We start from the raw sequence: 27,300 nt of genomic DNA, 5'->3' as shown, positions 1-27,300 counted from the left end.
CCTTTTCTCTATGGCCTCAGTAGCAAGACTATTTCCTGGCCATTCTAACAGGCATGAGGTGAAATCTCATTGTGATTTCAATTTGCATTTCCCTTATTAATGATAATGAGCATCTTTCCTTGTATCTATTGGCCATTTGGATGACTTCTTTGGAAAAAAGTTTCAGCTCCTTTGCCCATTTTAAAATTGGGTTATTTGGTTGAGTTGTATGAATTCTTGTATATTTTGATATCCCTCTTTGAATATGTGGGTTTAAAATAGGTTTGCAAATGTCTCTGCCATTTCATACCTAGCTTTTCCATTTTGTTGATGATTTCCTCCATTGTGCAGAAGTTTTTAAGTTAGATGTAGTCCCACTTGTTTATTTTTGCTTTTATTGACTTGACTTTTGGTGTGAAATCCAAAAAAAATCATTATCAAGATGAATATCAAGGAACATACACCTATATTTTCTTCTAGGTATTTTATGATTTCAGGTCTTACACTCAAGTCTTTAAATCCATTTTGAGTTGATTTTTGTATACAGTATAAGATTGAGATTCAGTTTGATTATTTTTCATGTGGCTACCCAGTGTTCCTAACACCATTTATTGAAGAGCCTATTATTTCCTCATTATATATATTTGGCTCAAAATATAATTTGGTCAAAAATTAATTGACCATGAATGCCTGGGTTTATTTCTAGGCTATCTGGGCTAGGTACCATTGATTTATGTGTCTGTTTTTATGCCAGTACCATGCTGTTTTGATTAATATAGCTTTGTAATGTAGTTTGAAATCAGAAGTGTGATGCCTCCAGCTTTGTTCTTTTTACTCAAAATGCTTTGGCTATATAGGGTCTTTTGTGGTTCCATATAAATTTTAGGATTTTCTATTTCTGTGAAATATGCCATTGGAATTTTGATAGGGATTGCACAGCAATCTGTAGATTCCTTTGGGTAGTGTGGACAGTTTATTCTTCCCATCCATTAGCACATAATATCTTTCCATTTATTGTGTCTTCTTCAATTTCTTTTATCAGTGTTTTATGGTTTTCAGTGAACAGATTTTTCATGTCCTTGGTTAGATTTATTCCTAAATAATTTATTCTTTTTTATGTTATTGTAAATGAGATTTTACATTTCATCAAAATGAAAAAATTTCATTTCATTGAAATTTAGAAATTTCTCTTTCCAATAGCTCATTGTTAGTGTATAGAAACACAACTGATTTTTGTGTATTGATTTTGTATCCTGCAACTTTACTGTGTTTATTAGTTCTAGTAGTTGTTTTGAGGAGTCTTTAAGGGTTTCTCTATATATTATCATGTCATTGACACAGACAATTTTACTTTTTTTCTATTTGGATGCCTTTTATTTCTTTTTTCTTGCCAGTTGTTCTGGTTAGGATTTCCAATACTAAAATGAGTAAAACCAGTGAGAGTGGGCATCCTTGTCTTGTTCCTGATCTTAAAGGAAAGCTTTATGCTTTCACAGTTTGGTATGATGTCAGATATCCGCTTCTCATAATTGGCCTTTATTATTTTGAGGTATGGTCTTACTGTACCCAAAGTTTTGAGAGGTTTTCATTACAAAAGGGTGTTGGATTTTGTCAAATGCTTTTTTGGTATCTGTTGCTATGATCGTCTGACTTTTATCCTTCATTTTGTCAATGTGTGAACTGCATTGATTGATTTGTATATGTTGAACCATCCTTACATTTCAAAAATAAATCTGACTTGATCCTGGTGTATGAATCTTTAATGTACTGTTGAATTCATTTTGCTAATATTTTGTTGAGTCCTTTTATATATATGTAAAATATGCAGGGATATTGGCCTGCAATTTTTTTTTCTTGGAGTGTCCTTGTCTGTCTTGATCTTTTCTATTGTCTTTCCAATCTCTCATTTATTTCCACTTTGATCTTTGTTATGTCCTTCTTTCTACTAAATTTGAGGTTGGTTCTTTTTCTACTTCCTTGATGTATAAAGTTAGGTTGTTTATTTTAGATTTTTTTTTCTTAGGGTACAAGCTGATTGTTATAAACTTTCCTCTTAGAACTGCTTTTGCTACATTCCATAAGTTATTGATATGTTTTCATTTTCATTTGTTTCAAGTTTTTTTTTAAACTAGAAAGTATACTTTATTTTTTATTTATTAATTTTTTTTATTTGAGTATAGTTGGCAACAATGTTACATTAGTTTCAGGTGTACAACATAGTGATTCAACTTCTTTATAGGTTATGCTATGCTTACCACAAGTGTAGCTACCATCTTTCAAGATACAGTGCTATTACAGTACTATTTACTGTATTCTCTATGCTTGTCTTTTATTCCCAGGACTTAGTCATTCCATAACTGGAAGTCTGTTATCTCCCACTTGCCTTCACCCATTTTGCCCATCCTCCTACCCATATTCCCTCTGGCAACCATTATTTTGTTTTCTGTATTTATATTTTTGATTCTGCCTTTTGTTTTATTCATTTTTTTATATTCCACATATGAGTGAAATTACGTGGTATTTTTCAGTCTGTTATTTCACTTTCATATCCTCTAGGTCTATCCATGTCTTGCAAATAACACAATCATCCTTTTTTATTGCTATATAATATTTGTGTGTGTGTGTGTGTATGTGTGTAGGTCTATACCATATCATCCTTACCTATTCAGCCATTGATAGACACTTAGATTGCTTCCATATCTTGGCTACTGCAAATAATGCTACAATAAACAAAGAGTTGCATATACTTTTTTTGAATTGGCGTTCTCATTTTCTTTGGGTAAATACCCAGCAGTGGAATTATTATATCATGTGGTATTTCCATTTTTAATTCTTTGAAGAACCTCCATACTGTTTTCCACAGTGGCTATACCAATTTACATTCCCACCAACAGTGTCTAAAAGTTTTTTTTTTCTCTCCATCCCTGCCAACATTTGTTATTTCTTGTTTTGATTTTAGCCATTCTAACAGGTATACAGTGATATTGCATTAAGGTTTTGATTTGTATTTCCCTGATGATTAGTGATGTTGAGCATCTTTTCATATGTCTGTTGGACATCTGTATCTTTTGGAAAAATGTCTAAGTCCTCTGCTCATTTTAATCAGATTGTGTGTGTGTGTTTTTCCTTTTTTAATTCTTTAAGCTATTGGTTATTCAGGAGCATGTTGGCCAGTCTCCATATTTTTATAAATTTTCCAGTTTTCCTCTAATAACTGATACCTACTTTCGACCATTGTGGTCAGAAAGGACACTGAATATGTCAGTATCATTATCACATTTCTTAAATTTTTTAAAAGAAATTTAGTCTTTTTATGTCACTTAGCTTGATTTATCTTGAAGAGCATTTCATATGTACTTGAGAAGAATGTGTATCCTGCTATTGGAAGGTCTGTTCTGTATATGTCTTTTAGGTCCATCCTGTTTAATATAAGATTGAAGTCCAGTGTTTTTTAATTGACTTTTTGTCTGATGATTTATACATTGCTGGAATTTAGGATATTGAAACCCCCTAATATCCTTGTATTGCTGTTTCCTCTTTCAGATATGTTAATATTTGCTTTCTGTATGTTGGGTGCATAAATATTTATAGTTGTTATATTCTCCTAATTGATCCTTTTATCATTACATTGTCTTGTTATAGTTTTTGGTTTAAAGTCTCTTTTGTTTGCTAGAAGTACAGTGTTTCCTGCTTTCTTTTGGTTTCCATTGACATAGAACATCTCTCTTTTTCATCCTTTCACTTCCGTTCTCTGTATGTCTTTAAAGCTGAAGTGAATCTCTTATAGGCACTATATAGTTGGATCTTTTTTTATATATATATACTATTCAACCATTCTGTGTGTTTTGGAAACCATTTACATTTAAGTCCATTTACATTTAAAGTAATTATCGATAGTTATGGACTTAACTACTGCCATAGTTGTTTTCTGGCTCTTTTATAGTTCTTTTGTTTCTTCTTCTCTTGCTCACCTCTCTTGTGAATTGACTTTTTTCATAGTGCTGTACTTTGATTGCTTTATTTTTTGTGTATCTACTATAAGTTTTTGTTTATTAGTTACCATGAAATTTATGTAAAACATACTTACAACTCTCTGTTTTAAGCTGATAATAACTTTGAAAATATTGATAAGACGTACATTTTACACTCCCTTTCCCCAGATTTTATGTTTTTATTGTCAAAATGTACATGCTTTTGTTGTTTTTATTCATTAACAAATTATTATAGTTTTTTTGTACTTTGTCTTTTAATGTTTATGCTACAGCTATAAGTAATTTACCATCTATTATTATAATCTTAGCATATTCTGAATTTATCTGTATTTTTTATCAACTAATTTTATACTTTCATATATGTTCAGTTTGAAAATTAATGTCCTTTTGTTTCAACTTAAGCACTCCCTTTAACATTTCTTGTAAGATGAGTCTAGTTGTTATGAACTCCTTTAGCTTTTGTTTGAGAAGTACTTTATCTCACCATTAATTATGAAGGACAAATTTGCAACTGGAGGATTCTTGGTTGACAGGTTTTTGTTTTTGTTTTTTCCCTAGCACTTTGAATATATCATCTCACTCTTTTCTGTCCTGCAAGACAGGATGCTATTAGATTTATGGGAGTTCTCTTGTACATAGAAAATTGTTTTCTCTTGCTGTTTTTAAGATTCTGTCCTTATCTATAACTTTTGACAATTTAATAATAATGTATCTCAGTGTGGGTCTCCTTAGATGCATCTTGTTTGGTATTGTGCTATTTGGGTATGGTGTCTGTTTCTTTCCCCAGGTTAGGGAAGTTGATGGCCACTTCTTTGAATAAGCTTTCTTCTCCTTTCTCTTTTCTCCTTCAGGGACCCTTATAGTGCATGTAATTGTCAGCTTAATGGTATCCCATAAGTCCCTTAAGCTATCTTCACTCTTTTTCATTCTTTTTTTTTTTTTTTTTCCCTGTTGCTTCTCCAATGTTATGACTTCAGTTGCCCTGTCTTTGAGTTCATTGATCCTTTCTTCCATTTGATCTAGTCTGTTGTTGAACCAACCTCCCTATTGAATTTTTTTGCACTTGATTTTAGCCAAAAGGCTGAGAAGCGATGTCTATTGAAGTTTTTGTTGTTATTATATTCTACAGCTCTATAATTTGTGTTTTGAAAATTTTTTTTTGTTTTTTTTTGTTGAAATCTTACTTTATTCATACATTGCTCTCTCTTGAGATCATTAATCATTTTTATGACCATTATTTTGAACTATCAGGTAAACCACTTATCTCCTTTTCAAAAAGATCTGTTTCTGGAGACTTGTTTTTTTGTTTGGAAAGTTTTCCACTGTTTCTTTGTTTTCTTTGATTCTCTTTGTTGGTTTCCCTATGTTAGACAGAACAGCTATCTCTTCCAAATATGACAGAGTGGTCTTGTGTAGGAAATGAATCTTGTTAGTCAGCCCTGCTCAAGTTCCTACTTTATTGTTCATGCTGATTGTCCTAGCTGCTGTTTTGTTTGTTTGTTTGTTTTGTTTGTTTGTTTTTAGTAGCCCCCAGTACTTGTGAGTGTGCCAAGACCTGTCAGTGTTCCAGAGAGGAGGATCACAGTGAGGGTCCCTTATGATACATTTTTCTCATTACCCTGATGTGTAGGAGTAGCTCAGTGAGTTTCTGAATCCCATACATTTGCATTCTTGGTTGGAGGGGAGCTCAGCAGCCTCCTATGTCACCCTCTTGGGTACTCCTCCATTTTCTTAAAGTAAAAATTTAATTTCTTAAAAAAATTTTTTTTTCTTCCAAGATTTTATTTAGATTCAAGTTAGTTAACATATATTGTAATATTAGTTTCAGGAGTAGAATTTAGTAATTCAACACTTATATAGTAACACCCAGTGCTTATCACAACTGCCATCCTTAGTGCCCATCACCCATTTAACCCACAGTCCCCCAGCAATATTCAGTTTGTTCTCTATAATTAAGAGTCTCTTATGGTTTGCCTCCCTCTCTATTTTTATCTTACTTTATTGTTCCTTCCCTTCTCCTGTGTTCATCTATTTTGTTTCTTAAATTTCATATCTCAGTGAAATCATATGGTATTTGTCTTTCTCTGACTTACTTTGCTTAGAATAAAACACACTAGTTCCATCCATGTTGTTGCAAATGGCAAGATTTCATTCTTTTTGATGAGTAATATTCCATTTGTGTGTGTGAGTGTGTGTGTGTGTGTGAGAGAGAGAGAGAGAGCGAGAGAGAGAGAGATCTTCTTTATCCATTCATCAATCGATAGACATCTAGGGTCTTTCCATAATTTGGCTATTATTATATATTTGGCTGCTATAAACACTTGGGTGCATGTAGCCCCTTTGAATCAGTGTTTTTGTAGCCTTGGGGTAAATACCTAATAGTCCAATTGCTGGGTCATAGGGTAGTTCTATTTTTAACTTTTTGAGGAACCACCATGCTGTTTTCCAGAGTGGCTGCACCAGTTTGCATTCCTGCCAACAGTCCAAGAGGGTTCCCCTTTCTCTGCCTCCTACCAACACCTGTTGTTTCTTGAGTTGTCAATTTTAGCCATTGTGACAGATGTGAGTTGGTATTTCATTGTGGTTTTGATTTGTATTTCTCTGATGATAAGTGATATTGAGCATTTTCTCATGTGTCTGTTACCATCTGTATGTCTTCTTTGAGGAAATATCTGCTTCATGTCTTCTGTCCATTTCTTAACTGGATTGTTTATTTTTTGGGTGTTGAGTTTGGTAAGTTCTTTATATATTTTGGATACGAGCCCTTTATCCAATGTGACATTTGTAATTATCTTCTCCCATTCCTTAGGTTGACCTTTAGTTTTGTTGATTGTCTCCTTCACTGTTAAGAAGCTTTTTATCTTGATGAAAGCCCAATGTTTATTTTTGCTTTCATTTACCTTGCCTCTGGTGATGTGTCTGGTAAGAAATTGCTATAGTTGAGGTGAAACAGCTTACTCCCTTTTCTCTCCTCCAGGATTTTGATGGTTTCCTGTCTCACATTTAGGTCTTCCATCCATTTCTAATTTACTTTTTATTTAGTTTTGCAAAAAAGTAGTCCAGTTTTCTCAACACCATTTATTGAAGAGACTGTCTTTTTCCCATTGGATAGTGTTTCCTGCTTTGTCAAAGATTAGTTGATCATATAGCTGTGGGTTCATTTCTGGGTTCTTTATTCTATTCCATTCTATGTGTCTATTTTTGTGCCAGTACCATAATACCTGATGATTATAGTGTTCTAATATAGCGTGAAGTCCAGAATTGTGATACCTTCAGCTTTTGTTTTCTTTTTCAACATTGCTTTGGCTATTTGGGGTCTTTTCTGGCTCCATACAAATTTTAGAATTATTTGTTTTAGCTCTGTGAAAAATGTGTTTTTGTTTTGTTTTTGTTTTTGTTTTTGTACAGATTGTTCTGAATGTGTAGATTGATTTGGACAGACTTTTTACAATATTTGTCCTTCTGATCCATGAGCATGGGATGGTTTTCCATTTCTTTGTGTCTTCCTCAATTCCTTTCATAATTGTTTGGTAGTTTTCAGAGTACAGACCTTTTACCTCTTTTGTTAGGCTTATTCCTAGGTATCTTATTGTTTTGGGTGCAATAGCAAACGGGATCAATTCCTTGGTTTCTCTTTCTGCTGCTTCATTATTGGTGTGTAGAAATGTAACAGATTCCTGCACATTGACTTAGTATCCGAGACTTTGCTGACTTCATTGATCAGTAGCAATTTTTTGGTGGAGTTTTCCAAGTTTTCTACATAGGGTATCATGTCATTTTCAAATAGTGAAAGTTTGACCTCTTCCTTGCTGATTTGGATGTCTTTTATTTCTCTTTATTTTCTGATTGCTGAGACTAGGACTTTCAGTACAGTGTTGAAGAACAGTGTTTGAGTGGACATCCATGTTCAATTCCTGACATGAGGGGAAGATTGCTCAGATTTCCCCACTGAGGATGATATTAGCTGGGGGTCTTTCATATATGACTTTTATGATACTGAAGTGTGTTCCTTCTGTCCCTACTTCGAGGGTTTTTATCAAGAAAGGATGCTGTATTTTGTCAAATGCTGTTTCTACATCTGTTGAGAGGATCATATGGTTCTTACCCTTTCTTTTATTAATGTGGTATATCTCATTGATTGATTTGCAGATATTGAACCACCCCTGCATCCCAGGAATAAATCCCATTTGATTATGGTGAATAATCCTTTTAATGTACTGTTAGATTCAGTTAGCTAATATCTTGTGAGACTTTTTACATCCATGTTCATCAAGGTTATTTGTCTATAATTCTTCATAGAGGGATCACTGTTGAGTTTTGGAATCAAGGTAATGCTGTCTCCACAGAATGAATTTGGGATTTTTCCTTCCATTTCTAGAACAGGTATTAATTCTTCTTGAAATGTATGTTAGAATTCCCCTGGGAAATAGGGGGGGATTCTTACTGGGAGATTTTTGATTACTAATTTATTTCTTTACTGGTTACAGATCTATTCAAATTTTCTATTTCTTCTTGTTTCAGTTTCGTGGTTTATATGTTTCTAGGAATTTATCCATTTTTCCATATTGCACAATTTGTTGGTATGTAACTGTTCATAATATTTCTCGTATTTCTGTGTTGTTTGTGATCTCTTTCAATTATGGTTTTATTTATTTAGGTCCTTTCTGTTTTCTTTTTGATAAGTCTGCCTAGGGGTTTATCAGTTTTGTTAATTCTTTCAATGAACCAGCTGCTAGTTTAATTGATTTGTTCTGTTTTTATTTCTATAGCATTTATTTCTGCTATTGTTTTTATTTCTATAGAATTTATTTCTGCTACTACTTCACTTTTGCTGGTTTTAGGCTTTATTTGCTGTTCTTTTTCTAGCTCCTGTAGGTGTAAGGTTAGGTTCTATATTTAAGAGTATATTTTCAGGGATCATTTCTGTAGTTTCTTTTCTTGATTCTGGAGGAGGGCCTGTATTGCTATATACATGCCTCTTATGACCACCTTTGCTGCATCCCAGAGGTTTCAGACTATCTTGTTTTCATTTTCATTTGCTTCCATGTATTTTTTTTTTTTAACTTCTTTAATTTCCTGGTTAACCCATTCATTCTTTAGTAAGATGGTCTTTAACCTACATGTATTTGAGGCCTTTCCAAACTTTTTCTTGTGATTGACTTTGAGTTTCATAGCATTGTGGTCTGCAACTATGTATGATATGATCACAGTCTTTTTTTTTAACTGGTTGAGAGCTGACTTGTGACCCAGTATGTGATCTCTTCTGGAGAATGTCCCATTTGCACTCAAAAAGAACGTGTATTCTGCTGCTTTAGAATGAAATACTCTGAATATATCTGTAACGTCCATCTAGTCCAGTGTGTCATTCAAATCCCTTGTTTTCTTGTTGATCTTCTGCTTAGATGGTCTGTACACAGCTGTGAGTGGGATGTTAAAGTCCCCTACTATTATTGTATTATTATTAGTGAGTTTCTTTAAGTTTGTTATTAATTGATTTATATATTTGGCTGCTCCCAAGTTGGAGGCATAAGTATTTACAATTGTTAGATCATCTTGTTGGATAGACTTCTTTATTATGATTTAGTGTACTTCATCTTTTATTACAGTCTTTGGTTTAAAATCTAGTTTGTCTGATATAAGTATGGCTATTCTTTGATGTCCTTGAGCATGACAGATGGTTCTCCACCACCTTACTTTCAATCTAGAAGTGTCTTTGAGTCTAAAATGAGTCCCAGCATATCAGTGGGTCTTGGGTTTTTTTTATGCATTCTAATTCCCTTTGTCTTTAATTAGATCATTTAGTCCATTTATATTCAGAGTAATTATCAATAGGTATGAATGTATTGCCATTGTATTACCTGTAAAGTCATTGTTCCTATAGATTGTCTTTGTTGCTTTTGGTCTCTTTCCCACTCAAAGGGTCCCCTTTAATAGTTCTTGCAGAGCTGGTTTAGTGTTCATGAATGCCTTTAATTTTTTATTGTTTTGGAAACTCTTTTTCTCTCCTTCTATTCCAAATGACAGCCTTGCTGGATAAAATATTCTTTTTTTTTTTTTTAAGTTTTTTAAAAAAATTATTTATTTATTTAACAACAGAGATCACAGGTAGGCAGAGAGAGAGAGAGGAGAAACAGGCTCCCCACTGAGCAGAGAGCCTGATGTGGGGCTCGATTCCAAAACCCTGGGATCATGACCTGAGTGGAAGGCAGAAGCTTTAACCCACTGAGCCACCCAGGTGCCCCTGGATAAAGTATTCTTGGCTGCATATTTTTCCCATTTAGCATGTTGAATATATCAGACCACTCTCTTATGTCTTGCCAACTTTCGGTGGACAGATCAGCTACTAACCTTATTTGTCTGCCATTGTAGGTTAAGGACCTTTTTTCTCTAGTCATTTTCAGAATTCTCTATTTTTGCATTTTGTAAGTGTCACTATGATAATATTTTACTGTTGACCTGTTCTTGTTGATTTTGAGAATTCTCTGTGCCTCTTAGACTTGAATGCCTGTTTCCTTCCCCAGGTTAGGGAAGTTCTCAACTACAATTCATTCAAATAGACTCCCCCCCGCCCCCAACTCCCTGCCTCTCCTTCTTGCTCTTCTTCTTCTGGGACTCCTGTGATACAGATACCATGTTTAATGGATTTGCTGATTTCCCTAAGCCTGTAGTCATGACCTAATAGTTTTCTTTCCCTCTTTTTTTCAACCTCATTTTCCATAATCTTATCTTCTATATCACTTATTCATTCCTCTGCTTCTTCCATCCTCATGATTATGTATGTTCTGTTTTATATCTCAGTTATAGCTTTTTTTATTTCAGCCTGACTAGTTCTTATGTCTTTTATCTCTACAGCTGTTTTGAGCAAGGCCCTGTTTATGATTTCTTGTTAGTCCTTTTGTGGAGAATTCCTCCATCTTGTCATGTCTAGGTTTCTGTCTTTTATGTGTTATGAAAGCTTGTTGTGTTTCCTGCTCCTCAGAGTAATGGAGCTCATTACTCATTACATAGATTACTCCTCAGAGTAATTTTTGCTTTATTAAAAAGGGGTTATATGTTGTCCAGGTCTTGGCACTTTAGGAAGTGTTTCTGGTGTATGCTGTATATACTCTGCTGTTATGTTTTGGCTGTTATTTCCCACAGGTTAGTCATTTGCTGAGTTCCTCCTTGCAGTGGGGATGTTTGGGCCTTTAAAAAAGTGCCTGTGCCTGGGTTACTGCGTTGGTTAAACAACTTGATTTCACCTCAGGTTGTGATCTTAGGATTGTGAGATTGATCCCCATGAGGGGGTTCCACATTGGGCATGGAGCCTGCTTGAGATTCTCTCTCACCTTCTCCCTCTGCTGTTCCTCTACCCCTCTTAAAAAAAAGGAAGAAAGAAAAAAAAAAAGAAAAAGAAAAAGAAAAAAAAATCCTGGTTCCAAAAAAAGAGAAAAAGAAAAGAATAAAGAAAATAAGCTGACAAAGACTTATAAGTCTGCTTCCAAAGAAAAAGCAAAAAGCAAAAAGAAACCCAATGCATTAAAAAGGAAGAAACAAAGATAAAACTGTAAGCTTGAGTCCAAAGAAAAAAGAAGGGGGGGAAAGAAGAAAAGAAAGAAAGAAAAGAAAAAAAGGAAAGCCTGGTCTTATTTTCTCTAGAACTGAAGCTGATGCTTTGGAACACTATGATCAGTATACTTGGTACATGCAGGGGGCTTGTGTTGGTCGTCTGGGGGAGAGGCCTACTTTGCTGCCTCACAGTTAGACCTGCTCTAGTAAAAATGCCCCTGCAGAGCTCAGGGAGGCAGAGTTTGGTGTAAGTGGCTCCACCCTTCACTGGGGGTGCCATGTTGCTCACTGAAGTTGGACTTTGCTTGTTGGTGAGGGGTGGGTGGAAGATGGCGTAACCCTGCTTTTAGTCCTGGGGAGGGGAACTCACAGCCCCTGCTGCAAAGGAAGCCCTCACAGAAAAGCAAACAATCTCCCCTCCTGTTCCCCAGACCTCCTTCAGATGCCTACCTTCATCTGTCCATGCCTGGGCCTTCAGCATGCCCCACACCACAGTTCTCCTGTGTTTTATCTCTGGTGCACAGCTGGGATCCAAAACTCCAAATCTTAAAAGAACCCAGCAAGGTGTGGACCTGCTCCCCTCCCCTAAGAGAAGAACCTCTCAGTGCTGTGCCTGGAGCCACTGTCATAGAAAAGCAGTACCATGGGCATCCCAGTGCCTGGAGTCTATGCTAAAGTCCTGGAGAAAGCTGCAACCAGATTATCGGCTGTCTATATCCTCTTCTTGTCCTCTGCTGAAGAATGGCCACTCAGTGGTGCCCACTGGGTCCCTTGTCTTTGGAGAAACAATATACCCTCTTCGAACTGTACCCTAGGAGAGGGAATGTTCTCTCTCAGTGCCACCCAGGGCACCCCCACACTGCACTCCCAGGCCACTCCTCCCTCTTCCCAGAGTACTACTGTCTGCCTGGCTTGACTCTGGCAAATGGCATAGACTTCTAAAACCTCAGAATTTGAGCTCCAGTGTTAGCAAAAAACGTGCTATAATCAGTTCCTCCTAATTACCCAGTTAGGGGTCCTGGGGGGAGTTTTTCTTTGAACAAACCTGTTGTGCTGTTGTGTCTCCCCTTCTTTCTCTGTCCTCTTTCCACAAAAAGGCCTCTCAGCCCCTACCTGGCAATGTGGCTTTTCTCTCCCCCAATTCATATCTCTGAACCTTGCAGCTTCCACAAATTTATTTCCTAGTTGCTCAAAATATTTTGATGCCAATCTAGCTGTGTTTGAAGGACAAGGCAAGATCAGGGTCCCCCTGCCAAACTACTCCAGCATCTTAATTCCACCTTAAAATTTAGTTTCTAAGTACTGCTTTCATTCATTAAATTATTCATCAAATATTTAATGAATGCTTACTAGACCCTATTTGAGGTGCTTGGGACACATCTAAACTAAACCAAGTTTTTCTTTTTGCAGTTTTCATGATCAGAGAAAAACAACTAATAAATATGTAACTATATGCTAAATAGTTTCAATATGATATTTTTAGTATTCAGTCCTGTGTATTTTCTAAATTCCTTTGTGATTTCTTCTTTGGCCTAGGGTCTAGGCAATTATGGTCACAGAATGTAGCTTAATAATCTTTATTCTTTGATAACTTGAGGAAGCCTGCTTTCTGAGTAAAATTGTGGGCAGTTAAAAAATTGTTTTATGCATAAAACAGTTGAAAAGAATATATATTCTTTAGTTGTTATTTTTATGTGGCCTTTAGATAAAAACTGTTAATTGTATTATTTTAAGTTATTTTTGTCTGCTTGACTATACATTATGGATTTGTTTTAAAATATTCCATGATTTTTGTGCTTTTTAATTTTTTCCCCTGTACTTGTAGTGGCTTTTGATTTCTATATTATGAAGGTACATTATCAGATGCTTTCAAGTTCATAAATTTAGTTTTTCTATTGAACCTTTTTTTTCCCTTGAATTATTTTTTTTAATGATTAGGTTGGACTACCTTTATATCTAGTAATTCTTCTTTGCTGAGATTTCTATAATTTTGTGAAAATAAATATTCTAGCCTTTTTTTCACCTGTTTTGACTAGTTTACCTTTTTATTTTCTCTGCATCACTCGGTTTTAGTTGTGTTTCATAAATAGTATACATTTATTTATTTTTTTCATGATCTTATCATTTCTCATCTGGTGAATTTAGTCTACTCAAATTACTGGTTTTTCACACCTAAGGTGTCCATGATTTTAAGATACATCATTTTTTTATATGTTGAGTCTCCATTAGGTGCTTAAAATTGCATAATTTTCTTCTTCTTGAATCATTCTTTTTGTGTTTATGTAAGATCTGCTTTATATCTAATACCCATTAGTGCCCCTTAAACTATGACACATACTTTTAAAATAGCCTTACATATGCAACTCATAGAGCACTCAGTGTTGCAGTCCTATCTTAAAGAACATTTTTTTTTTCACTACTATCAAGTTTATATCCCATTTTTCTGTTTTGGGCTGGTTAACTAATTTTTCTTCATGCACAAATCGCTATATATGACCATTAAATGTAACATTAATACTACCAGCAATGTGCATGACTCAATTGGAGTAAAGACCAATAGACATCTAGGTCTAGATGTGTGACTTGTGTGGGCAGCGAAACTGCTATTTGGTCAGCAGCAATCATATGATGTCCTCAGTTAGTAGGTGCATTCAAATGTCAGAGGTAATAATATATGAAAAACTGGTGTAAAATTGTTATAAAATAATTTATTTCATTTTATATTACCTTTTTTTTAGAGAGCCTATTCTTTCCTGGTCTTCTATTAGATTTTTAGGTTTTCTTTATTCTTTTTTCTTTACTGATTTTGAAGTTCTGAATTTTATGTCTATTATTTGGTTACCTGTAAACTCAATACACTCTCTTGATTTAATAAACTAAGAAGCTAATCAGTGTCTTCACTTTTCTCCTGGATAAATACATGGCATTACAACACTATACCTTTAGACACCATTTTCCTATTTTGAACATTATTTTTGTCCATTGTTTTTAGTGTACCTTATTCTAGGTTGATGGTTATTTTCTCTCAGCATATGAATATGATGTAATTCAATGTCTTCTTACTGCCTTGTTTCTATTGAGAAGTCTGTTGTCACTTCATGTGTCTTTTGTATGTAAACTAATCTCTTCTACTGAGTTGTTTGTTAGAACTTTGTCTTTAATGTTCTGCAGTTTGACTATGGTGGGCTGGAGTACAGATTTATTATTTATCTTGCTAGGGACTTACGATTCTTAAATCAGAGGATTCATGACTTTTATCAGTATTTGAAAGTTATCAGATAATATTTATTCAAAAGTGCCTGTCCTGTATTCTCTCTGTCCTCTAGTTCTGGAGGTTTTTTTTTTTTTTAAGAAAATTGTGTTTCTGTCACGTATTACATTGATGTTTCATAATCCCTTCTTCATATTTTATGTCTCTATATTTCTGTGTGGTGAATTCAAGATTATTTCCTCAGATCTAATCTGTTTCATTGTTCTCTTAGGTTTTAAATATTCACTATTATATATGTATTGCATATATTAATATTTAGAAAAGTGCATACAACATACACATATAGTTTATTAAGAAAATATATCTAATAGCAAGATACATATATACATACATACATATGGGTCAAACATATATCAACATAAACAGCACTCTAGAAGCTCTGACATCTCTTTTCCACCTAAGGTAGGAACACTGTCTAGACTCTTTACGATTTTTGTTTTACTGTTTTTCATTATAGTTGTGTGTGTGTGTGTGTGTGTGTGTATCCATAAGCAAATATAATTTGTTCGTCGTTTTTAATTTAAATAAATAGAATCTAAATATACATTCTGTTTTGTGTTTTTTCACTCAACATTGTATCTAAGAAATATCCGTATTACTACTGCATCTGTATTTCATTCATTTTTTCCTACAATGTATTTCATACTATGACTGTAATACAGTTTTTTACACATTCTACTGAAGATAAATGTGTATGTAATTTCCAGCATTGGACTATTCCAAAGTCATACTTACTTCCATATTTCTTCTTGGAGTTCTTTTTTTTTCTTTTTAAAATATTATATTTATTTATTTATTGGTCAGAGAGAGAGAGAGAGCACAGTTGGGGGAACAGTAGGCAGAGAGAGAAGCAGGCTTCCCATTGAGCAACGAGCCTGATGTGGGACTTAATCCCAGGACGCTGGGATTATGACCTCAGCCAAAGACAGACACTTAACCAGCTAAGCCACCTAGGTGTCTTGAAGTTCTGATGTATTTCGTGTTTTTGGTCACGGTCTCTTAGATCTCAGATGTTTTTTGAATTACAACCAGTTCATTTTTTCATAGAATGTTTTGCATTGTTTCTTATGCTACTGCTACTTTGTGTCTGTTACCATTTCAAGCAGATATTTGAGCTATATGGGAAGTCTGAATTTCTTGGGATTTATGCCTTTTGTTTGCTTTCTTTCCTGTTTTGTGGTGTTGGACCATTGACTCATCTTTATTCATGCTGTATCTCTGGTAATCATGTGGGTCCAGTGCGTCTCTTGAAGATTTGTTTCTTTTGCTTCTGCAGGGCTTCTGGGTTATCATTTGGTTTCAAATCCTTGTACCATACTGTTTTGTAAATTTGAGCCTCAAATTCTTGAAGGCAGCTTCGGAGTAACAAATTATCAGGAAAGACTCTACTTTTCCTCATACTCAAGGTCTATAAGCTTCAGAAGGTAGGGTTTTTCATAATTGTTTTTCTTTCTGTGTTTGACAGTGGTGAAGTCTTGTCTATCTGTCTTTTTTTCCTTCTCTTTTCCTTCTTTCCTTCCCCTTTTTCCTTTTCTCCTTCTCCCCACATCTCCCCATTTCTTTCTATCTCTTTTTTAAATGTTTCATACTACTGAAGATGTAGGCCTTGGAAAATCTGACTTTATGTGACCAACTAAACTTCAAATCTCTGCCTATTGAAGCCCCAAGGACTTGTCTTTTCCCCAAGAGGGCTTTAACACTAATATCCTTGGCTACCCTGAGTGGGCAGCCTCTTTGGGACCTGGAGCATGGCTTAGAACATTAGTGCTCAGGTACATTTATTTCTCTCTGGTTTTTATTTTTTTATTTATTTTATTTTTTAAAGATTTTTAAAATTATTTATTTATGTGAGAGAGTGAGCACAAGCAGGGGGAAGTGGGAGAGGGAGAAGCAGGCTCCCCACTGAGCAGAGAACTGAAGTGGGACTCAATTCCAGGATTCTAAGATCATGACTCGAGCTGAAGGCAGATGCTTAACCAACTGAGCCACAGGCGACCCTCCCTCTGGTTTTCAGATTTCTCTTTGTTTTGGGCTTCCTATTTATTTATTTAACTAGGTCAACTCTTCATTTATAAGAAAGTTTGACTTATTATTTTTGGCATCTTCTTTATTTTATAGAAGAAGGTTTTCATTTATCTAGTGTGCTACTTTATCGACATTCTTTATCAGATGCCATCATATTTTAGTTTTTCTAGTTGCCGTCTGTGTTGTCTTTGGTTGCCAGTGTCAGAAACTCAAATGTATTTAAGCAAACGAGGGATTTATTAACTCATAAAAGAATTATAGGGCTTTTTTGGCTTCAGGTATGGATAGTCTAGAGCTTAAGCACGGTCAACAGGGCCCTTTCTTCCTTCCTTGACCTTACATTTTTCAGTGTTGGATTTGATTCTCAGACTTCGTTTTCCATTTAGCTGAGGAAAATGATTTCTAGGATTTGGTATCCTTACAGCTTATGCCCTCCTTGAGTTACATAGGATATATATAGGAAATAACTTTTTGCCTAGTTGGGGCGTGTTGCTCCTTCTGAACTGGTTACTGTTACTGTGGCCAGTGGGCTTATATATTCCAATTAGCTAGGTTTGGTCATCTACCCAACTCTGAGATGTAAGGGCAGATATACTGTGTTAAGCAGCCCTCCAAGGTTAACATGGGTAGAGGGAGGTTTGATTCCTCAAAGGAAAAACCAGACAGAGTTCCCAATGAATAGAAAAAAGTGCTAGGAGGATAGATATCTTAAATGTGCAGTATGTGTTTTTTAGCAGCTCATCAGACCTCAGGTTAGAAATTTAAATGAAGATGAGACTGCTATAATTTCAAAACTATCCCTATCTGTGATTGATCATTCTTTTCAACCCTGAATGGATTAATCAGCAGTAACCTACCAAGCAAGATCCCTTTCCCTCCTTTATCAAGTCCTAACAATTTCACTTTCTGAAATCTCTGCATCTCTGGAATCTGCTCATTTTCTATCTACCACTGATAGTGTGGTCCAATCTATACTCCTCTTTCTTCGGATCTATCGAAATTAAGTCCTTACTGATAGGTCAGTATCTACTCCGGTTCCCCTTCAGTGTGTTCTCCACACTGTGGTAATGGGATCTGTTTAGAATGCAAATCTAATAATGTGTTTCCTGTCCTCCAATGACATCTCAAGTCTTTAAAACCTTTCATTTGGCAGAAATTATTAACTAGATTTACATCTGGCCCATCATCACTTCTCCAACTATTCTTGCTCAGTGATTCCCTTTTATATAAATTAAATTATATATTCTCTTATTACTGTCTACCTCTCCCTTTTACAATTATTATAATTACAGTTTTGCACTTGTGTGTGAGTATTTGATGAATGTCTGATTTCTCCATTAGACTATAAAAGCAGATACCATGTCTGTTTTCCATTATCTTTTAATTTCACTAGTTAGAACGTGGCTTGGCTACAGTAGAAAATAAATATTTATTTCATTAATTAACTGATTGATTACCATAAAGAGATCTCCACTGTAACTGAGACAATTTATTTGTTCAACATCCATCTCCAAGAGCTTTCTAGTCAACTGATTTTGGATTTAGGCCCTCCAATATAATCTGGCTTAGAAGTTTATGGAGAGTATTACATAGTTATCAGAACAAGTGTTGGGGGGGCACCTGGGTGGCTGAGTGGGTTAAAGCCTCTGCCTTCAGCTCAGGTTGATCCTAGAGTCCTGGGATCGAGCCCTGCATCAGGCTTTCTGCTCTGCGGGGAGCCTGCTAACCCCTCTCTCTCTGCCTGCCTCTCTGCAAACTTGTGATCTCTGTCTGTCAAATAAATAAATAAAATCTTAAAAAAAAAAAAAAAAGAACAAGTGTGGGATGTTTTGAGTATCTATCAACACATAGTTAGGTTCGTGCAAAATAATGCGAAAGGCTAGAAAGTAGTAGGGCTATAAGGATTGAAATCAACAAGGAGTAGCCCATTGCACTGGTTAGATATCTCCTTTCCCATTAGCACCCAAATAAGTTACTTATCTAGTTGAAAACCCCAATTTTTCTTTTGTGCTTTTCTGCTTGTATCTGTTGGGCTTGATGATTTCTTTCCTGCTGGGGCCACTTGCTTTTAGGCAAGAAGCAGGAAGTTTCTACCAACTTATACCTCAGGAAACCAAGAGCCTTGCCCAGAGTCAGTACTGCAGTAAGTGGACCAGGATTGGGGCAGGGCGGTTTCTCCCCAGGCTTGGGTACCATCCCGGTAAAAATAGTTTGCCATAGGTAAGAAGAAAGGCTTTTCTTACCCCTTCTTCTTTAACAGGACTGGACCCCTTCTTCTATGTACACTCTCTTTAGTTTTTTCTTGCCTAAGATATAGATCATCCATTCCTTCTGCAGTTCCCTTGGGACTACTGCATGGGTGACAGTGGAATGACTTTACATGGATCAAGGTGAAAAGGTAAAAATTACTTGATACAAGTTTAGTTTCTTGGAAAGAGCTCTGGGTTCATAGTTTACATCTAATATCAGCTGAGACTTAGGTAATAATTTCTTCAAATGGTTGATAGCAGGCAGACATAAAAATGTTTGGAGAACAGTTAAAGTTGTGCATGAGTTGGCACAACCGTAAAGTGGGATTGGTATATTTTGGTAAATTTGTGATTTTTTAATATCTATCATGTGAAAAAGAGAAAAGCTGATGGAGTTAGGAGAAAGGGGGAAATGTTAGCGATAATCATAACCAGATAACCATAACCATAACCATAACCAGAGGACAGGTCTGGTAAGCTTACTGAAAATAAACTTGAAGAATTGATCTTATTCTCCATCTGTTAGGTGCTGATATTTAATCATATTGAGGACTAGTTTCACATTCCTTTCACTCTCCTTTAAACATCCTACTAACCCTTGACACAGTGCCTTGCAAATTCTGGCCTCATGATAAATAACTGTTGGTTAGTTGAAGGAATGCATGGAAGGAGAATGAAGGGATGAATGACAAGACTGTCGACTTTCACAGTACAAATAAATACATGCATCAACTTACCAAGATTTGAAAACTGTGACTTCTTAATAATTTAGATAATATAGATGAAAGGATTGATTTGATCTAAAAATTTGAACAGTGGAATTATCAGAAGTTTGATTACTATATCTAAAATACAAGGGGTACCTGGCTGGCACAGGTTGGTAAATCATGTGACTCTTGATCTCTGGGTTGTGAGTTCGAGCCCCATGTTAGCCGTGAAGCCTGTTTAAAGAAAAAATAAAGAAATTTTTAGAAATGCAAATAGCATATAATAAAATGAAGTTAGATAACTTGAAATGATGCTTTTTAGGAGGTAATGTATTCCTTAATGTAGGAATGATTGATTGCCATGTTCAGAAAATGATTTTTTAAAGATTTATTCTCATTCTCATTTGATTTTTTTTTTTTAGAATTTTGCCACATAGAAATTGTTTTGAACTTTCCAGTTAAGATGAATCAGTTTTCATTTCTGAATTATAGGTTTTAGTTTAATAAAATGGAATTTAATAAAATTGAAATTGATTAATAAAATTTTATTATTTATTATATATGGGGGTTAATGCTACATATCTAGAAAATATTTCTCCCTACATTTGGATTTTTATGTTTAATATATGTCAATTTTCATGTTTAAATATTTGAATATGATGTATGGCAAAGTGTGGGCTATGGTATCAGAGTTTCAGTCCCCAGTTTGCACTTCTTAGTGAACAAATTGCTCAATTTCTTGAACTTTAGTAGTATCTTGTGTAACATGAAAATGATACCTACCAGAAGAGGTTCTTGGAAGGATGTAATAAATGAAGATATGTAAAGTGCTTAGCACAGTGTCTGGGATATAGTAGATACTCAGTAACTGGGAACAACTACTTCTCTACTCCACCCTGTGTCTTTTTTCTGCAGCTTTCCCCACAAATAAACCAGATAAAGATGCAAGACATGTAATAAAAGTGGTAAGTATTACTCTTAAATTTATATTATATATATATTTCACTTTTTTGTTTTCTGCTTTATTCCTGGTATCTTTGATTTAGCTTTTATGATCTTATCAACAAATGTAGTGTTATGGTATATTTTCACATTATTAAAATGTAAAGACTGGAGAGCTTTGTTTTTCTGTGTTGGCATTTATCATTTTTGTATCCTATCTAGCTATCTCTCCTTTTCTTTCTCCCTTTCTTTCCTCTTTATTCTAAATGGTAAGGTCTTTAAAGGCAAGGATGAGGTTTTACTTTTGTTTGTATCCCCTATGCCTAGTACAGTGGATGAAATATAGTAGATGCTTAGTAAAGGTGTCTTGTGTGAATAAACCCCAGGCTAGTTTGTAGTATATCTACCCTGATGTCCATGTTCGTAGACACTGACTATCTGTGTATATGTGTGTATACAATTTTCATTGCTTTTAGTAAGTTTTTTCCATGAAAAGATTACTTTCATGGCTAAGATTGTGTATATAGCATTACAGTATATTAAATTTAAACATGAGATTCTCCAAGTTTATTTAGTGCTTTTCTGAGATTTTTTAGTGGAAATTTGATGCCTGTGTTTCTAATAAATAATTCAAGCACTATTTATATACTATAAATATATACTGATATTTTCATAGTTGAAATACCAAATCTATCCTTAAGTTTGTTTTTACCTAATAAAATTATTCTTTTCTTTTATAGGAATATCAAGAAAATGGCCCATTATTTTCAGAACTTAAATTTTACCAAAGAGCTGCAAAAAGAGACCATAGTAAGTAAATTTAGCAAAGCAAGCTACTTCCATATGCATATATATATCATATATATATGCGCTAAAGTGAATGTTAATTTTTTTTTTCTGAGCTTCTGGAAAATTATTTTCAATTAGAAATTTTATTATAATTTATATAATTAACTGTTACATAAAAGTAGGATAGATGCTTTGTAAATGTTGGTATTATATACACAGTGAATTATGTATTTGATATCAATATTATTATTTTTTTAAGATTTTATTTATTTATTTGACTGACAGACATCACAAGTAGGCAGAGAGGCAGGCAGAGAGAGAGGAAGGGAAGCAGGCTTCCCATTGAGCAGAGAACCTGATGCGGGGCTTGATCCTAGGACCCTGGGATCATGACCTGAGCCGAAGCCAGAGGCTTTAACCCACTGAGCCACCCAGGTGCCCCAGAAATCAGTATTATTTCCACTACTTTATATGCAATGTCAAGTTGTTGGTCTAAGCTACCAAGAGTTCTCTAAGTATAAAGATAGTAGAATGAAATAATTTGTAGGAAACCATTTGGAGTCAAAGATTGTAAAGAAAAGATATTAAAATGGGTGGTAGATATATAAACAAAAGGGATGTCCATAGAATGGATTAGTGTAAGATATATGGAAATGTTTAAACATTAAAATGATTTAGACCGTGAGTTAAAAGTGTTAGAAACTTGATTGTTGGGAAAGTAACTGGAGCTGGAAATCACATGTAAAAACCACCAGTTAGAGGAATTGAATGTAAAATGAATGTGAGCAAGCTGAAGAACAGCAGTAGCATTTTATAAATAGATCTCTCAGGAAGTTAATATAAATAAAAATGATAATAGTCAAGGTCTTCTGCATTGTTTTGGAAGAAGAATGATAAGACTAGCCTCAGTAATTAACTTTGTTTTCCTTAATAAAACCTTCTAAATGTTATGACAGTAGTCTTTACTAACTGTTTAAACTATGTCAGGGTGACAAATAGAATCCATTAAACTTGATTGTTTATTGTAGAGCTGTCATACTTATTAAACATATATGGTAGAAAAGTGGGAAATAAGCTACCTGACGGTGTCAGTGGATTTGATTTCTTTTTAAACTAAATTTAATCAAAGCAGTTTCTGTATAATAATTTCATAGTGAGATGATTTTTTTCTGCCCAATTTCTATTTTTTCAACTACCATAGCTTTAAATTTTTAAGTAATGGAAAAGAAAAAGCTATCTCTTTACTGATTCTTTGGTACTTAACATATGTTCTATTTCATTTTATTTTAATTTTTTGAACATATGTTATATTTTAAAATTTAACATATAAGGGAAGGAATTTTTTTCATAAATAGAAACACTTGTGTATATGATGCTAATGCATTTTATGACCATGACTACTTTTGTTTTGGTTATAGTTGCTTTAATTAAAAATTTCTGTATATGTTTTTAGGTTAATTAAAGTGATAAATAGAATTTGAAGCCACTAGATAGATGTATTTGATTCCTTAAAATATTTCCTAGAAAGGTCTGATTTCTGTTTAGGTTAGCTAACTAAGTTTTAGGATCTATGAAAAAGTAAGAAATAACATTTCTAAAAATATATATCTTTTTTCCTATTAAATTTGCCTTTATAGTCGAAAACTGGATAGAACTCAAACAACTTGATTATTTAGGAATTCCTCTCTTTTATGGATCTGGTATTACTGAATTCAAGGGAAGAAGGTAAAATGGAATTATTTTTATCGAGTTTCATTCAATGGCTATGTCTTATGTGCCCTAATACCTTTGCTATGTAACAGATTACCCAAATCATTGTAGCTTATAACACTACTAACATCTTAGTTTCCATGGGTAGCCAACATGGAAGTTACCCATGGAAGTTATGGTTTCCCCAGATGGTTCCAGCTCAGGACTTCTGAGGATGCAGTCAGCTGTCCTTTGGGTTGCAATTATCTCAGGACCTGACTGGGGACGGATCTGTTTTCAAGGTCACTCGTGTGGCTGTTGGCAGGTCTAAGGAGATCTGCTTCTAAATACACTCATGTGATTGTTTGCGGGCCTCGCTTCCCCAGGCCTCTCAACAGGTCTCTCAGTAGGCTGCCTCAGTGTCATAAAGACATGGTAGCTGGCTTCTCCTAGAGCAAATAATTGAAAGAGAGTGGGAGACGAACACACACACACACACACAGGAGCATGCATCCAAGAATAAAGCCACAGTCTTTTTTAAATTGAATCTTCAGAATTTAAGTAAAAATTTGGAAAAAAAAGTTAACATTCAGTGCAATATTGGTTTCAGGAGTAGAGTTCAAAGATTCATGACTTATGTAGAACACCCAGTGCTCATCAAAGGCGCCCTTCTTAATCCCCATCACCTGTTTAGCCCATCCCCTGCCCACCTCCCTCCATCAATCCTCAGTTTGTCCTCGTCATTAAGAGTCTCTTATGGTTTGCTTCCCTCTCCCCACCCACTTCCCCTGTGTTCATCTGTTTTGTTTCTTAAACTCCACATGAGTGAAATCAGGTGGTATTTGTCTTTCTCTGACTTACTTTGAATCTTGCAGTGATGTCACATATTTCCACTATAGTCTCTTTGCTAGAGGCAAGTCACTAAGTCTACTCCACACACGAGAGGAGATTTAATTAAGCTTTGTCTCTTGAGAAAAGGCACAACAAAGAATTTGTAGAATATATATATTTTTAATTGCCACATATGGCTAGTCCTCATATATATAAATAATTGACTAGTGATTTTTAAAAAAGAAAAAAAATCAGTTTGTTAGGTTCCCCCTTTTAATAGCCTTTTAAGAGAGGTGGTATCTTTTTCCCTAGGTGAGGAGATAGGCTCAATGGTTAGTGCTTTGTTCAAATGGTCTTTAAATGCTGTCAATAAAAATAAAATGAACGATCAATAATCTTGGAACAAAGTAAAGGGCTGTTAATAGAGGACTGAGTGGCTGAGTGGATCGAGGTATGTCCATATCATGTAATATTACGCAGCCCATTAAAGAAACCGGTTAGAGCTATACTAGTTGGTTTGGGAGGATTTCAGCGAAATACTAATGAAAAAAGTATGATGCAGTAAGGTGCATGTAGAATCACATTTTTGTAAAACAAGGACAAAAATTCCTTTATGTCTGTCTTCATGTTTTTATCCATAGATAAATGCAGACTGATGTGGGCATGTAAGTGAAAGGAAGGAAAGGGACAGAGGTGCCAAACAGAAAAGAAGTACTTGTTTTTTTAAAAAAAGGTTTATTTATTTATGAGAGAGAGAGAGAGTGTGTGTGTGAGTGTGGGAAGGAGAGGCAAAGAGAGAGGGAGAGAATCTCAAGCGTACTCCATGCCAAGTGCAGAGCCTCAGTCTCATGATCCTGAGATCACAACCTGAGCCAAACCAAGAGTTAGACTAGACATTCAACCAACTGAGCCACCCAGGGGCCCTGAAAAGAAGTACATTTTAAAAAGTCATGTTTATAAGCATGTAGAGAAAGTAAAATATGATTTATAAGGTCAAGAAACAAATATAAATAATATTCTGCGTATGGGCAGATAATTTGTTCAAGGTCATAGTGAGAGGATGATGAAATCAAAATGAATCAAACTGAGGACTCTTTAATTTAGGAAGAACATTCTCTTTACGCAATCTACGAGTGAGCGTGTTTCAACATAGCGTTTTCTTCTACTAGAAACTAACTGCAGAGTAGATACTGACTTGTATCTTTCTTAAAAGAACAGCAAGATTATTAATGTACATTCGTTCTTTAATGGTTTGGATTGCAGTGTTCTTCATTGTTAGGTTGGGGGTGTTTTTCCTTGTTTCAGATTCATAAATAGGCAGTTTCAAGCACTGCTATCTTAAGATCTCTTTTTGACGTCTCCTTCTTATAGTTACAGATTTATGGTAATGGAAAGACTAGGAATAGATTTACAGAAGATCTCAGACCAGAATGGTACTTTTAAAAAGTCAACTGTCCTGCAACTAGGTATCCGAATGGTAAGAATGAATGACTTATTTCACATGCCTCATTTTCAGATTATTTACTTGTTACAATATACAAATCGTTGCCCTTTGTGGAATTATCAGAGAATGAAGGATTATTGCCCTAGAAATGTCAGTTATTTAGAGTAGAGGCTATTTTGGTGAAATTGATAACAGTGGGCTCTGTAAGTGACAGAATGTGCTGTGTTTGGCACTACAAACTCAATTAGGCATTGGTTCTACAGTCTGATTTTTTTTTTCCCCTCACAGCTTTGTTTAACATATCAGAACAAGCTTGCATTGCTATAAGAATAACCTCTCTTTTGTCGGTTATATTTATAACAATGCAAACTATGGCAAAATATATTATTTTCCATACTAAACATGTGATGGTATGGGGGTGCTATAAAGTTTTTATTATGAGTTTGGGATGGTGGCAGTAATTAGTATGGCAATGAATAATACATACTTTGCCAAATAAGAAGCAATGAAATCTTAATAGCACCCACGCACACATTTTGTTTATACCACATATTTGTCTTATCTTGTTTGTGTTTGGTTTGCCCAAGCTCCATTTTCTTTTTCCATTTTAAATAGAATGAAACTGCTCGCGCCAGGTTGGGATGTGGCAAATAGAACTCGTTAATTTTCCCGTTCATCCATTCATTCATTTAGGCAGCCAGCACATGTTTATTGAGCACTAGGCGTAGGTAACATGCAAGGCTCCAGGGCTTCAAAGATGAAGCTAGGGTATTTTCTGTTACGGTCCAGAGGGAGAGTGCCTTTCTGTGTGTTCATGGACATGCTGTTTTGTTCTGGGGTCTCCAAAACTCGATTTATAACCATTGCTTGGCTGAGGAACTGCTGAGGGAACTTCATGGTTATTTTACTTTGCATCTCTGATTTTGTTGTGTTTCTCCTCTTTGCACAGTGTGATTTGGCCACCAGGCTGCCAGGGCGTAGGCACAGGCATTGTTGAATCTTGGTTTCCTTCTCTCAGAAGTTTAATTAAAACAGTTGATATTTGCAGATCATGTTATTCAGCTTTTAAGTGACCAGTACATGTGATAAGTGGATAAATACCTAATTATGGACTATGTCAGTTTGTTATTGTTAATATGAAAAAATGTTATTCTATATTCAGAATGTTCAAAGTTGATCATGAGTTTGAAATAGTTGCCAATATATATGTATTTCTTTTCGTAGTTGGATGTACTGGAATATATACATGAAAATGAATATGTTCACGGTGATATAAAAGCAGCAAATCTACTGTTAGGTTACAGAAATCCAGATCGGGTGAGTACAGTATTAAGCTTCTGTTTCCAGGAGGAATCCTCACAGTATTATACGGAGACATTCAAAAATCAAACTCCTAACATGAAGAGTTTACAAATGAGGAATAATAACACGTTGTGATTTATCTTACCTTGTTCATCTCATTTAATGCACTAAACTAAGAAGTAATTCGGATGGGGAAACTGAGACTCAGAGGGGGTTAAATAATTTGTTAATGGACAGATAGTTAAGTAGCTGAAATTTGAACTTCTGAGCGACTATAAATAAAGAACCATCAAATCCAGTGGGAGATGGGATGGATTTGTGCAGAGAAAACAAATTAAAAGTCACAGTAGCTCATCTTTCACTGTATAAACACGTAGCTTTGAAACAGAGCAGCATTCCAGTGGAACTTTTTCTGAGGATGGAAGTATTCAGTACGTTACTGTGCAGTATGGTAGCCATCAGCCATGTGTGGCTATCGAGCCATTGAAACGTTGGCTGTGTACCACCAAATGCTGAAAAAGATGTGGAGCAA

The 27,300-nt window shown here is 35.0% G+C and overlaps 1 protein-coding gene across 4 annotated transcripts in view; it reads left to right on the top strand.

Moving 5' to 3' along the window:
- VRK2 (VRK serine/threonine kinase 2) overlaps positions 1-27,300 on the top strand; it is a 119,824-nt gene that overhangs the window by 24,797 nt on the left and 67,727 nt on the right. For 2 of the 4 annotated variants that reach the window (XM_082744354.1, XM_082744353.1), the window contains exons 3-7: positions 20,687-20,736; positions 21,454-21,523; positions 23,140-23,227; positions 25,394-25,499; positions 26,691-26,783. In XM_082744354.1, coding sequence (XP_082600480.1) covers positions 20,687-20,736; positions 21,454-21,523; positions 23,140-23,227; positions 25,394-25,499; positions 26,691-26,783 — 407 coding nt within the window. Of the gene's footprint in view, positions 1-19,157; positions 19,214-20,686; positions 20,737-21,453; positions 21,524-23,139; positions 23,228-24,371; positions 24,474-25,393; positions 25,500-26,690; positions 26,784-27,300 lie in introns of those variants that run through there. The other 2 variants (XM_082744356.1, XM_082744355.1) reach the window with 2 other exon arrangements.

This window comes from Mustela nivalis (assembly GCF_964662115.1).
Source record: "Mustela nivalis genome assembly, chromosome: 8".
Taxonomy (NCBI): Eukaryota; Metazoa; Chordata; class Mammalia; order Carnivora; family Mustelidae; genus Mustela; species Mustela nivalis.
This window is presented reverse-complemented; position numbering and strand designations above follow the sequence as displayed.